At 43.1% G+C, this 13,793-nt stretch overlaps 1 protein-coding gene across 9 annotated transcripts in view; it reads left to right on the top strand.

The window, feature by feature from the left end:
- The window catches only part of DENND1A (DENN domain containing 1A), a 514,179-nt gene that overhangs the window by 404,613 nt on the left and 95,773 nt on the right, over nucleotides 1-13,793 (top strand). For all 9 annotated transcript variants that reach the window (XM_075579369.1, XM_075579373.1, XM_075579371.1 and 6 more), the window contains 4 exons: nucleotides 6,440-6,541; nucleotides 6,622-6,709; nucleotides 7,767-7,807; nucleotides 8,135-8,206. In XM_075579369.1, coding sequence (XP_075435484.1) covers nucleotides 6,440-6,541; nucleotides 6,622-6,709; nucleotides 7,767-7,807; nucleotides 8,135-8,206 — 303 coding nt within the window. The remainder of the gene's footprint in view (nucleotides 1-6,439; nucleotides 6,542-6,621; nucleotides 6,710-7,766; nucleotides 7,808-8,134; nucleotides 8,207-13,793) is intronic.

Genomic DNA, 13,793 nt, shown 5'->3' with positions numbered 1-13,793 from the left:
TAAGACATGCAGATGAGCATACAGCTATATTTGCTTTCCTGTGGAGGGTTTTTGTCACTTTTTTTACTCACCATAACTTAACTCAGTATTATGGTTTGGCCTATCCCATAAGCCTCTCTTGCATTCCCAGTAAAATCAACCCCACACTGATGAGACCCATCAAGGTCGAAACAGCTGTCTGTGGGTGGTTTTCTGGGTATGCACCTTAACCCTGGCTGTGCTCAAAGCTGTGACCATGCAGCAAGCTTAAGCCTATAGGGAACCATGTTAAAAATGGTTATTGAGGCAAAAAGTGACACTGTGTGCTCATTTGCATGTCATTTCCCAGAATCCCTTGCTGCAGTGGAAGTGCTGTATGCTGGGTGATAATGGGGAAAGGCGGGGTTGCAGACCTGCCTAAGACATGCAGATGAGCATACAGCTATATTTGCATATATATATATATATATATATATATATATATATATATATATATATATATATATATATATATACATACCAAAGGATTAGTAGCGCCAAAATGACAAGTGATAACTTTGAAATAAAATCAAATTATATCAAAAATAAAACAGGTAAAGCAGTGAATCATAAAAAATTAAAAGATGCTACTAATCCACTCATCAGAATGTCCAGTCAGTTGTTGTCGCTTGAATGGGTGTGGGGCAGCTTTCAGCAGAAGAACCAGTTCCACAAAAATCTATTAGACAGAAGGAGAAAGCGCACAACCCATAGCGTAAAAACGTATAAAAATATATAGAGAGGGAAACAAGCTCACTCACAAACATAAAATGTAATTAAAGTTCAAGGGAACTCGTCCCAGTAATCAGGGCTCAGCAGCAAGCAGGACATGTATATATATAATCCAATAATAGAGATCACAAATAAGGGAAACAGAGCTATAATAAAAGCTACGTGAGACTTGATGAACACCTGTATAGACTTAACTCCTATGTAGTATATAAATTAAGCAGTATATAAGTCTCTTTGAGGTGGTGACAGACATATATATATATCATAACAGTCATGCCTACCCTCTCATTGAAACAACCTGCATTGATAAAGACAACATACTGGAGTAAACAGGTAAGTACTCACTCATGTAGCAGCTAACCCTTAAGTGGTGCGTGCATCACGTCAGCATTGCAGAGAAAAATGATGTCCCATGGGGTCCAAGAAACGGAGCACAGCGATGTAAGAGATGGGGGCTAGAAACCAGCAAAAACAGTTAAAAAAATTTATTGGGTGATAAGTGAGGGGGTACTCACAGCCTGGCTGTGTATGATACCTTGTTTTGTATGAGTGGGATGGAAGCTGGAGTTGTGGAGGTAACTGCATCTGTCAGTAGGTTTCTTGTATACAGATCTGTGTAGTTTGCCATCTTTTCAGGCTATAAGATACCACCGCATATGCTCTGACACTGAAGACAGAAACAGGCATCTCACAACCCTGACCGAATCGTTCAGACAGAAGGGATACAAACCAAAGACCATTGCCAAAACTATTACATCTGCACTAAAAGCCCCACGAGAACACCTGCTACAATACAGACAGAAAGAACCTACCACACGCATACCACTAGTGACCACATACAATCCTACCTTAGAGGGTATACGAAAAATAATCAAAGATCTGCAACCCATGCTGACAGAGGATGCGACATTAAAAGAAATCTTTCCCAAACCTCCCATTCTTGCATTCCGGCAACCACCAAACCTCAAACAGAAATTAGTCAGCAGAAAACTTCACAGTGATTTTAAAGACATGGATAATGGCACAAAACCGTGCAGCAACAAACGTTGCAAACTCTGCAAACACATTTGCCAGGATCCCACAGCCAGTCACAACCATATAACATTCAATGTTAAAGGATCATACAGCTGCACATCCAGGAATTTAGTGTATATGATTCAGTGCAACAAATGTGACCAAGGTTGCTACATTGGGGAAACCAGCCAAAAACTACAAGGAAGAATGAATATGCACAGACACTCTATACTCCATCACGAAGAAGGAAGATACTGCTCACCTGTGGGGCATCACTTCTCACAACCAGATCATTCCATAAATTATCTAAAAATCAAAATCCTCAATGGAATGTTTAAAAGCACCCAAGAACGGAAAACATTTGAACTCAGAATGATAAGACTCTTTGACACCACAACCAAAGGACTTAATGCGGACATGGATTTTCTCACACCCTATCAAAATTGCTTGTAATTATCCTGCTTGCCTCTATTCTTATCCACACTTTCTCTTCCCCCCAGTATCCCTCCCCCTCCCCACCTTTCTTTGACACTGTCCCCTGGCTTCAAACACTTAACACCCTACCTTATCTACAGTAAATATCTGTTGGGTTTTTTTTTTCCCTCTCTCCACACTGTTTTAGCCATTGAATCCTTTGTATATCAGTATTGCTTGACCTGAAGAAGAGAGGATAACTCTCGAAAGCTTGTCCTGTGACATAAATTGTTAGTCCAATAAAAAAGGTATCACCGAATACTGAAGAACTAATTTATTCTGCACTATCGCAACTGGACTAACACGGCTATTTTCTGCTTTTATATATATATATATCACCAGATTCAAGAGACCGAGGAAGAGGACACAGCACATGTGGTGAATACTATCCAAAAAGTATATATATTAAGACAAAGGAAAAATCCAAAGTTTTAGAAAATTTCTGGGCCTTGAGATGCTTGGAAACTTTGGATTGATCCTTTGTCTTACACACGCACACGCACACGCACACGCACACACACTATTCTCCATACACTATTCCACCAAAGTAAGGTGAGAAACTGGGCTCTTTTTTGTATCTGACAAAGGATAAGTAACTCAAGTTCTAAATTATTCTAATGTATGCAGGCACTTTCACATCAGCTTTGTCAATAATGATGTCTCCCCAAGCATACGGTATATCACAGAATAAAATGAAATAGAATTCATAAAACATTTATAGGTGCTGCGTTCCAAGGATGTAATGTTTGCAGTTTATCTGAAAAGAAATTAACATGCAGAAATCTAGGAGCCCATCGATTAATATCACTGCACATACCATTCAGTCAAAAAATATCCTAGGACTAATGAGATCATCAAATTTAGCTCAGGAATATAAACTAAATAACACACAATATATGCCCCATGTGGGTTTGAAACATAAAGGTTTCTTATGAGTAGTGTGAAAAAAGAGCGAGAATAGTAAAGTTTGTTGGAGAGCTCCTTTTTTCTGTTGTTTTTTCCTAATTCCGCGGGAGCTGCGCTGTTGGTTTCCTAACGTCTGGGAAGCTGATAAAAAGGGCTAAATGTTCACTAAATATTCCCGAGCTCTGAGGATTGCACCCAATATTCCCATTATTCAGCCGTTCTCTTCACTATAAAACAGGCGTATTCTCTAAACTCTGACAAGGGATATTGATCCCGCGTTAACAGCTGAATGGCAATTATTGTAGGGTCGAGCTCTCATACCCACTGTCAGAGCTCTGGGAATCTCCCCCTAAATTGTCAGGTAATGCTTGTTCTAGATTAAATGTGAACGTTACGATTTTATTTTCAGACAATGAAAGAATTCAAATGAGATGAAACATACTGGGTGCAAATAGCATTTATCCTTTATTTATGGTTTAGTAAATGTGCCTGTATTTTAGGGGAGGGGAGTGTTGCATTTATAAATTCATGGTCATTTCCAGTTTAGTTTCACGTTATTTACCAAGGGAATTATTCCCAAATAAATACAGTGCTGAATATGTATTTGTGCTTTGTACAATGTTTGAAAGCAGTTACATTTTATATATATATTATATATATATATATATATATATATATATATATATATATATATATATATATACCAAAGGATTAGTAGCGCCAAAATGACAAGTGATAACTTTGAAATAAAATCAAATTATATCAAAAATAAAACAGGTAAAGCAGTGAATCATAAAAAATTAAAAGATGCTACTAAACCACTCATCAGAATGTCCAGTCAGTTGTTGTCGCTTGAATGGGTGTGGGGCAGCTTTCAGCAGAAGAACCAGTTCCACAAAAATCTATTAGACAGAAGGAGAAAGCGCACAACCCATAGCGTAAAAACGTATAAAAATATATAGAGAGGGAAACAAGCTCACTCACAAACATAAAATGTAATTAAAGTTCAAGGGAACTCGTCCCAGTAATCAGGGCTCAGCAGCAAGCAGGACATGTATATATATAATCCAATAATAGAGATCACAAATAAGGGAAACAGAGCTATAATAAAAGCTACGTGAGACTTGATGAACACCTGTATAGACTTAACTCCTATGTAGTATATGAATTAAGCAGTATATAAGTCTTTTCGAGGTGGTGACAGACATATATATATCATAACAGTGATGCCTACCCTCTCATTGAAACAACCTGCATTGATAAAGACAACATACTGGAGTGAACAGGTAAGTACTCACTCATGTAGCAGCTCACCCTTAAGTGGTGCGTGCATCACGTCAGCATTGCAGAGAAAAATGATGTCCCATGGGGTCCAAGAAACGGAGCACAGCGATGTAAGAGATGGGGGCTAGAAACCAGCAAAAACAGTTAAAAAAAATTATTGTAGGATCGAGCTCTCCTACCCACTGTCAGAGCTCGGGGAATCTCCCCCTAAATTGTCAGGTAACGCTTGTTCTAGATTAAATGTGAACGTTACGATTTTATTTTCAGACAATGAAAGAATTCAAATGAGATGAAACATACTGGGTGCAAATAGCATTTATCCCTTATTTATGGTTTAGTAAATGTGCCTGTATTTCGGGGGAGGGGGGTGTTGCATTTATAAATTCCTGGTCATTTCCAGTTTAGTTTCAAGTTATTTACCAAGGGAATTATTCCCAAATAAATACAGTGCTGAATATTTCTTTGTGCTTTGTACAGTGTTGCAAAGCAGTTACTATATATATATATATAGATAGATATAGATATAGATATATATCTGAAAAGAAATTAGCATGCAGAAATTTAGGAGCCCATCCATTTAATATAACTGCACATACCATTTAGTAGATAGAATAATTATCGGAACTTTACGACTGAACGTCAAATGTGTAAAATATTCGGAAGGAGGTTTCCAGAATCGTGTTTGCGATTTGGAGATGTCCAGAAGTTCCGACTTTGGACACATTTCAGGTATAATGTTTTTATTTATTAATTGTTTCATTTCTATTATTCTGGTTTCTTCAACTACAGGATCTTTTCCTTTTTCACCACTATAATTTATTTCTGTTATAGGCATTATATTGATGATTTAGTTGTAAAAATTGCCACTCCATTGAAATCCTTCTTCCTTAAAAACCTTTCCTTTTGTGAGAACTCAGTTGGTATTTGTTCCTTGTTTCTACTTGGTTACACAGGAAATTCCAGATTTTATAATGAATATTATTCTTTTTACTGCCATGTATCCCTAGTCTGCAACACAGTACGGTTGCAGTTACTGACTATACCAGACAAGAAATATTACAAGATGGAATATATCGATACAATAGTTGTGTATCAATTCTGTTTGTTATACCCGTTCCCCGATAAAATGTTCCTGTTTTCTGCTGGCTCAACACGATCGTCCTTTCCAGTCTAGGTTCATATACACAATAAGTGGCAGATATTACTCACAGAAATATGTGCATATGGCATTACTGCTTGGTACCTCTCTGCATGTTACTTAGAATATATATATATATATATTCTAAGTAACATGCAGAGAGGTACCAAGCAGTAATGCCATATATATATATATATATATATACATATATACATACATACATACATACATACATACATACAGTCATGTGAAAAAGAAAGTACACACTCTTTGAATTCCATGTTTTTATATATCAGGACATAATAACAGTCATCTGTTCCTTAGCAGGTTAACACACACCTGAATGCTCCAGACCAGCAAACTGCTGAAACTTCGGCTTTTATAGAGGTGGTCACACTTGATGATGATCAATTAATCAAGGGCATTTGACTGGCAGCATCTGTCTGCTACTTAGCATCTTAATTCCTATGGAAGCAGTAAGGGTGTACTTAGTTTTTCACACATAGCTTCTCCATTTTGGCTTTATTTTTGTTAAATAAATCATGACACTGTGTAATATGCCATGTGTTGTTGTTCATCTGAGGTTGTATTTACCTAATTTTTAGACCAGCTAAGGAACAGATGATTGTTATTATGTCCTGATATGTAAAACCATGGAATTCAAAGAGGGTGTACTTTCTCTTTCACATGACTGTATATATTATGCAGCCGCATGTCTTTTTGTGAGTACTTTTTCCCTAGATAAAACAACATATCTCATGATATTGTGTGGTTTCCCACATAAGACCCCTGCGTCTCTGGCACGGACTGGGTTTGTGGCTGGCTTTGTTGGACATTGAAGGACATTGTTGCTTTTCTGTGTGTTCCTCACAGGAGGAGCCGATCACTTTTTGTGAGGAGACCTTTGTCTCTCATCGCTCCAGTGGGATGAGGCCGTTCCTGCAGAATGCAATCCAGCTGCAGCTCTTTAAACAGGTAACTGAGAGTCCCATCTGGCAGGGATGAGGTTAAGTTAAAGAACACCGTTTGAGTCTTGTTTCTCGTCTCTGCATTAGTTCATTGACGGGCGACTTGACCTTTTAAATACAGGAAATGGATTCAGCGACGTTTTTGAGGAAGAGATAAATATGGGTGAATACGCAGGTAAGACTGTTTAGAAGTCCAGCTTCGCACGCTGACGCTGCTCCGTTATACCCACATAGTATGGTACCAGTTCTGCACTGTCTTACAGGCCTCTTTGGCAGTGAAGGGGTTAGTGTAATTACACCTCAGTTTCTCTCGCTCAGTGCTGCATCATCGTTACAGGAATAGGTGACACCGGCAGGAGATGTCTCCGTCACCATGGATCACACCATCCAGGTGTGAGCAAGGTTGTGGTAAATAGTAAAGTATTAAAGCTGCAGTACAAGCTGCTGTTTTTAAAAAAATATATATATTTTTCCCATTCAATATGTGCATCAGTACAATCTGCACACTGACAAGCGATTCGCTAAGCTGCAGATCGATCCGTTCTCCTGTAATCGATCGCTTGCTCCGGGTTATTTAATTCAGCTCTTGCACAGCATTGTGGGCAACATAGTCCTGGAATATGATTGACTGGGCAGTTACTAGATACAATTGGTTCACTGCTAGAGAGAGGGCGGGGCTCAAGAGCCAGAGCCTATCAGAAGGGGGTGGGACTTTGGAAATGCTTCCTACATTAGAAACATTAAAAATGTCTTTAAAACATATAGATGTTTTTTTTAAATGCTACAATTATTGTCTCATAGTACAGAACTGATTTATTTTTAAAAACACAGACACGTAGGATATTGCTGGAATGGCTGCTTTAATCTGTCACACACAAAGAAGCTCATTGGATGTAATTGTGAATCTTACTCCAGGCTATTCAGTGCCGCCGGTTCCTCATTGCAGAGAGATGAGATGGGCGGTGATGCCCGGTGTCTGTTCCGCTCCCCGGACGTCCTGAACAAGCCTTTAAACTAGAAACCAAAGCTCTCCCTCAGCTTGATGGGAAGTTACACGGCTTAATGACAGGCTCAGTACAAAAGAATAGTCACATGAAGTAAATATAGGGTTGTTATATTCTATAGTTACTGTATATCTCTTTATGCAAATTCTCCCCCAAATTCTTTAATATACCATTGTATAATGTTCAGCTCTTTATAATCATTTGTACCTTTATATTGTTCCTGCACAGGCAGCGATAAACTATATCATCAGTGGCTCTCTACAGTAAAGGTGAGATGGGTGTGTGCGCCTGGGTAGGTTTTTTGTGGTTGCGTCAATATGGGTTGTTGGGTTACCCCGTGTGTTGGGTTCTTAGTGTTGTCGATGTGTGTTGTTAGGGTACACCGTTTGTTGTTTTGTTGTTGTTGTGTTAACATGTGTGGTGTGTCTGTTTTTGTGTAGCAATAGCAACCATAGGCCCCTCCAGCATGGATGGGGTTATGTTCAAAAAACCCATTTGATTGTTTCTGCTGTTGTCAGTGTGTGTTGTTGTGTCAGTGTATATGTATTCCGAAGTGTATAGGCTGAGGCCAGATCTGTGGTGGTTCTTTATTACAGAAAGGAAGTGGTGCCATTATTAACACTATGAAGACCAAAGCTAACCCAGCCATGAAGACGGTGTACAAGTTTGTAAGTAGCCGCTGGAGGTGTTAATGTTAAGATGGTGTTTCAGGCACTAAGGGAGGAAGCAGGGGAGATCTTTAGTGACATCGCTGCTGTCAAGTGTTTGGTGCCACTAACCACATCACACATGGATTATAAATCACGGTTCCCACTGTTTGGTATTAAGATGCTGATTGAAAGTCTCTGTGAATTGTGGATGAATAGAACCTATGTAATAACCGCTCTATCGGAAACCAACACAATCAGACTATATCATTATGTCTGATTAATATTATACAAACAAATTCCTCAAAGTGCAGGTCTCCTCTAGCGCAGATGTACAAGGCAGAGCTCTACTCACACGCTCACAATGCAATTCTTCATTTATTGTAACAGCTGATGAAAGTTCCATGTGGGACCTGAAACAGTGTTTCTCCTCTGTTCTTGGCTGTTACAATAAATGGTGTTGCATTGTGAACGTGTGAGTAGAGCTCTTCCTTGTACCTGTGTCCTAGAGGAGACCTGCACTTTGAGGAATTTGTTGTGTTGACTGCACAAGCAGGATTCTCCACGCCTGAATAAAGTGATAGGGGAGCCCCTGCTGCTGCCTCATTAAGTTCATATGAACGGTGAACGGTGCTTTGGGTAAACAATGAATAGGTAGAGAGGATAGAGAAGAACCCAGTGTAGCACTCGAGTTCACCCTCTGGTGATTAGTGTATGATTTAAAATAAACTTTATTGATTCAACACATATATAAAATAATGGGTATTAAAATGACGTACTAGAGGTAGTGGGATCAAAATATTGACAGCGATAGGACTCGCAATCAATATGATAGGTGTCTCCTGTTGTGTATGATGTCACACAGGAAACACAATCCTTATATAAAACCTCAGTGAGGTAAGGTAGGGTTAATTTGACAATGTACTGTATCATCAGATCACAAAAGGCGGTGTGCATAAACCATAAGTGGTAATGGTGTGACTGGTGATAGCTGGTGTACTAAAACAAATATATTGTGCACCAGTAGGTATCAATATGCAGTCTGGTAAACCTTCCTACATGTGTTATATATGTACACGCAGTGTTGTGTGGAGCTGGTCATAGGTAGCCCCCAGGGGTTCACAGGATAGGCGTATGATACCCTATAGTGACCTCTGCAACATGTCACCATTAATACTAATAGATAATGTGCATAGAGTGAATTGGTGGGCACTCTGATATGGCCAGCTATACACACTGATAATCACTGCATGTGGGGAGGTGGAGGCTGTGTGCAGTGGTGATATGGCTTAATAGCAGTTTATAACAGCACATATCTTAACCAGACCGAAATAGTACTGAGTAGAGCAATAACCCTAATCCTATAACATGAATAGGAGGCTTTAGGTGTCCATCGGTAATTACTTCCGCATTCATGCTTCCGATCGCGGGTTAATGCGGTGTCCTGCCCGCGCTGTTACATAGGCTATTGGTGCCCCGATGGACACCTAAAGCCTCCTAATCATGTTATAGGATTAGGGTTATTGCTCTACTCAGTACTATTTCGGTCTGGTTAAGATATGTGCTGTTATAAACTGCTATTAAGCCATATCACCACTGCACACAGCCTCCACCTCCCCACATGCAGTGATTATCAGTGTGTATAGCTGGCCATATCAGAGTGCCCACCAATTCACTCTATGCACATTATCTATTAGTATTAATGGTGACATGTTGCAGAGGTCACTATAGGGTATCATACGCCTATCCTGTGAACCCCTGGGGGCTACCTATGACCAGCTCCACACAACACTGCGTGTACATATATAACACATGTAGGAAGGTTTACCAGACTGCATATTGATACCTACTGGTGCACAATATATTTGTTTTAGTACACCAGCTATCACCAGTCACACCATTACCACTTATGGTTTATGCACACCGCCTTTTGTGATCTGATGATACAGTACATTGTCAAATTAACCCTACCTTACCCTCACTGAGGTTTTATATAAGGATTGTGTTTCCTGTGTGACATCATACACAACAGGAGACACCTATCATATTGATTGCGAGTCCTATGGCTGTCAGTATTTTGATCCCACTACCTTTAGTACGTCATTTTAATACCCATTATTTTATATATGTGTTGAATCAATAAAGTTTATTTTAAATCATACACTAATCACCAGAGGGTGAACTCGAGTGCTACACTGGGTTCTTCTCTATCTTCCCCACGCCTGAAACTGATTCATATTATACCCCACACAACCTTATCATTATCGTCAGTGTTCGACAAATACACATAACCGGACGCCCGTGGCGAGTGGATTTAGGCCTCTGGCGACCCGTGCTGCAGCTCTATGAATTCCCCTGCTCGCACCAAAATTTTATTTTTTTAAATAAATAAATAATCCCCCTCCCTGATTGGGCTGACGCCGGGAAGAGGGCCGGCTGGCAGCTCTGGGTTAGCCCCTTCCCCCGATCTCCTCCCCCACCTGCCCCTGATCTCCTCCCCCCCGCCCCTGATCTCCTCTCCCCCCGCCCCTGATCTCCTCTCCCCCCGCCCCCCGATCTCCTCCCCCCCCTGCCCCCGATCCCCGCTTTCTGCCCGGGGCAGGAGGTATGCTGGGGGGGGTCCCCGCTTGCTGCCCGGAGCGGGAGGTAGGCTGGGGGGGGTCCCCGCTTGTTGCCCGGGGCGGGAGGTAGGCTGCTGCGGCAGCGGCGGTGTCCGCCTCTGGAGGGGGTGCGGCGTCCGCTTCGGGGTGGGGGTGCTGCGGCGGCGTCCGCTTCCGCTTGGGGGGGCGGGGGGCTGCGGCGTCCGCCTCGCGTCACACACACAGGCAGGTGGAAGTGCTGCCGAGGAGGACAAGTGGAGAGAGGAGAGCCCCTGGCAGGTAATTACAGCGGGGACCCCGGGGAGATCAAAACCTCAGTACCTGACTCGTGTGCAACATCCCGTGAGTGTGTGTGAGTGTCTGTGAGTGAGTGTGTGTGTCTGTGAGTGAGTGTGTGTCTGAGTGAGTGTGTCTGTGAGTGTGTGTCTGTGAGTGTGTGTGTGTCTGAGTGAGTGTGTGTGTGTCTGAGTGAGTGTGTGTGTGTGTCTGTGAGTGTGTGTGTCTGTGAGTGTGTGTGTGTCTGTGCGTGAGTGTGTGTTTCTGTGAGTGAGTGTGTCTGTGAGTGAGTGTGTGTGTCTGTGAGAGTGTGTGTGTGAGTGAGTGTGTCACCCTCTCTTGCTCTCCCTGTGTCACCCTCTCCGTTTCACCCTCTCCGTGTCGCCCTCTCCCTGTCTCGCCCTGTCGCCCTCTCTGTCGCGCTCTCCCTCTCTCTGTCGCCCTCTCTCTCTGTCGCCCTCTCTCTCTGTCGCCCTCTCTCTCTGTCGCCCTCTCTCTCTGTCGCCCTCTCTCTCTGTCGCCCTCTCTCTCTGTCGCCCTCTCTCCCTGTCGCCCTCTCTCTGTCGCCCTCTCTCTCTGTCACACTCTCCCTCTCTCTCTGTCGCACTCTCCCTCTCTCTCTCTCTCTGTCGCACTCTCTCCCTCTCTCTCTGTCGCACTCTCCCTCTCTCTCTGTCGCACTCTCTCCCTCTCTCTCTGTCGCACTCTCTCCCTCTCTCTCTGTCGCACTCTCTCCCTCTCTCTCTGTCGCACTCTCTCCCTCTCTCTCTGTCTCCCTCTCTCTCTGTCGCTCTCTCTGTCACCCTCTCTCTGTCGCTTCTCTCTCTGTCGAACTCTCCCTCTCTCTCTGTCGCACTCCCTCAATTTCTGTCGCTCTCTCTCTCTCTCTGTCGCTCTCTCTCTCTGTCGCCCTCTCTTTCTGTCACCCTCTCTCTCTGTCGCCCTCTCTCTCTGTCGCCCTCTCTCTCTGTCGCCCTCTCTCCCTGTCGCCCTCTCTCCCTCTCTCTGTCGCCCTCTCTTTCTGTCGCCCTCTCTCTCTGTCGCCCTCTCTCTCTGTCGCCCTCTCTCTCTGTCGCCCTCTCTCTCTGTCGCCCTCTCTCTCTGTCGCCCTCTCTTCTCTGTCGCCCTCTCTCTCTGTCGCCCTCTCTCCCTGTCGCCCTCTCTCTGTCGCCCTCTCTTTCTGTCGCCCTCTCTCTCTGTCGCCCTCTCTCTCTGTCGCACTCTCTCTCTGTCACACTCTCCCTCTCTCTCTGTCACACTCTCTCCCTCTCTCTCTGTCGCACTCTCTCCCTCTCTCTCTGTCGCACTCTCTCCTTCTCTCTCTGTCGCACTCTCTCCCTCTCTCTCTGTCGCACTCTCTCCCTCTCTCTCTGTCGCACTCTCTCCCTCTCTCTCTGTCGCACTCTCCCTCTGTCGCCCTCTACCTCTCTCTCTGTCGCTCTCTCTCTCTGTCACCCTCTCTCTGTCGCTTCTCTCTCTGTCGAACTCTCCCTCTCTCTCTGTCGCACTCCCTCAATCTCTGTCGCTCTCTCTCTCTCTCTTTCTCTATGTCGCTCTCTCTCTCTGTCGCTCTCTCTCTCTGTCGCTCTCTTTCTCTCTGTCGCTCTCTTTCTCTCTGTCGCTCTCTGTTGCTCTCTTTCTCTCTGTTGCTCTCTTTCTCTCTGTTGCTCTCTTTCTCTCTGTCGCTCTCTCTCGCACTCTCTCTGTCGCTCTCTCTCTCTCTCTGTCGCTCTCTTTCTCTCTCTGTCGCACTCTGTCACTCTCTCTCTGTCTTTGTCTCTCATTCTCTCTCTGTGTGTGTTCTCTCTCTCTGTCTCTTTCTCTGTGTCTCTCTTTCTCTGTGTGTGTCTCTCTCTCTCTTTGTGTGTCTCTCTCTCTCTCTCTCTCTCCGTGTGTCTCTCTCTCTCTGTGTGTGCCGCTCTCTGTGTGTGTCGCTCTCTGTGTGTGTGTGTCTCTCTCTGTCTCTCACCCACACTCTCTCTGTCTGTCTCTCACCCACACTCTCTCTCTCTCACACTCTGGATCTCTTATTTACCCTATATATCTTAACTGCCCTATACTACACCGAAATAACCTATACTGCTTTCTTCCAGATCTGACTCTCGAGCTTCACACGGAAGACATCGGAATCCCCCCTAACCCAGAAGACAGGTAGGGAACACCTCCCCTCCAATGTATAACATTGCGGGAATGAGGGTACCTGGACATTGAGGGACTGCGGATCAGGTAAGATCCCAGACGGGATTGCTGCTTTAGATATTGTGAATCGGGAGCGTCCAGGCACTAGTTATGGGGTTCAGGAAACTAGTCATTCACATCTGGCTTTTTTTTCTAAATCCGACATTTACACACACACAAGTAACAAGGACTCCTTGTAGTATAATGTAATACAATAAATAAACTAATGCCAAAACTAATGTTGTTCTTACTAGGAATTTATTCATTTATTTTTTTTAAAAAGCGGGGCTGGGGTCGGGGCTAGGTGGCGAGTAGATTTTTTGTTCGGCGAGTAGATTTTTGGGTGATTTGTCGACCACTGATTATCGTGGTTATACTAGAATCCAGCCATAGTAACGATGTTACGTGAGAAACAGGTCAGATTACGTTAGCCCTGGGATCATATATATCTCTGTAATTTGTCACATACAGATGATATAACCGCTTCATATTGTTGTTCATATTCCTGTTCCTTCCACGTTCCACAAAGTACAGGCGTCCCCTTAACCAACCTG

Source organism: Ascaphus truei, chromosome 21, assembly GCF_040206685.1.
Source record: "Ascaphus truei isolate aAscTru1 chromosome 21, aAscTru1.hap1, whole genome shotgun sequence".
NCBI classification, from domain to species: domain Eukaryota; kingdom Metazoa; phylum Chordata; class Amphibia; order Anura; family Ascaphidae; genus Ascaphus; species Ascaphus truei.
The sequence above is the reverse complement of the archived record's forward strand: the minus strand, read 5'-3'. Positions and strand labels throughout refer to the sequence as shown.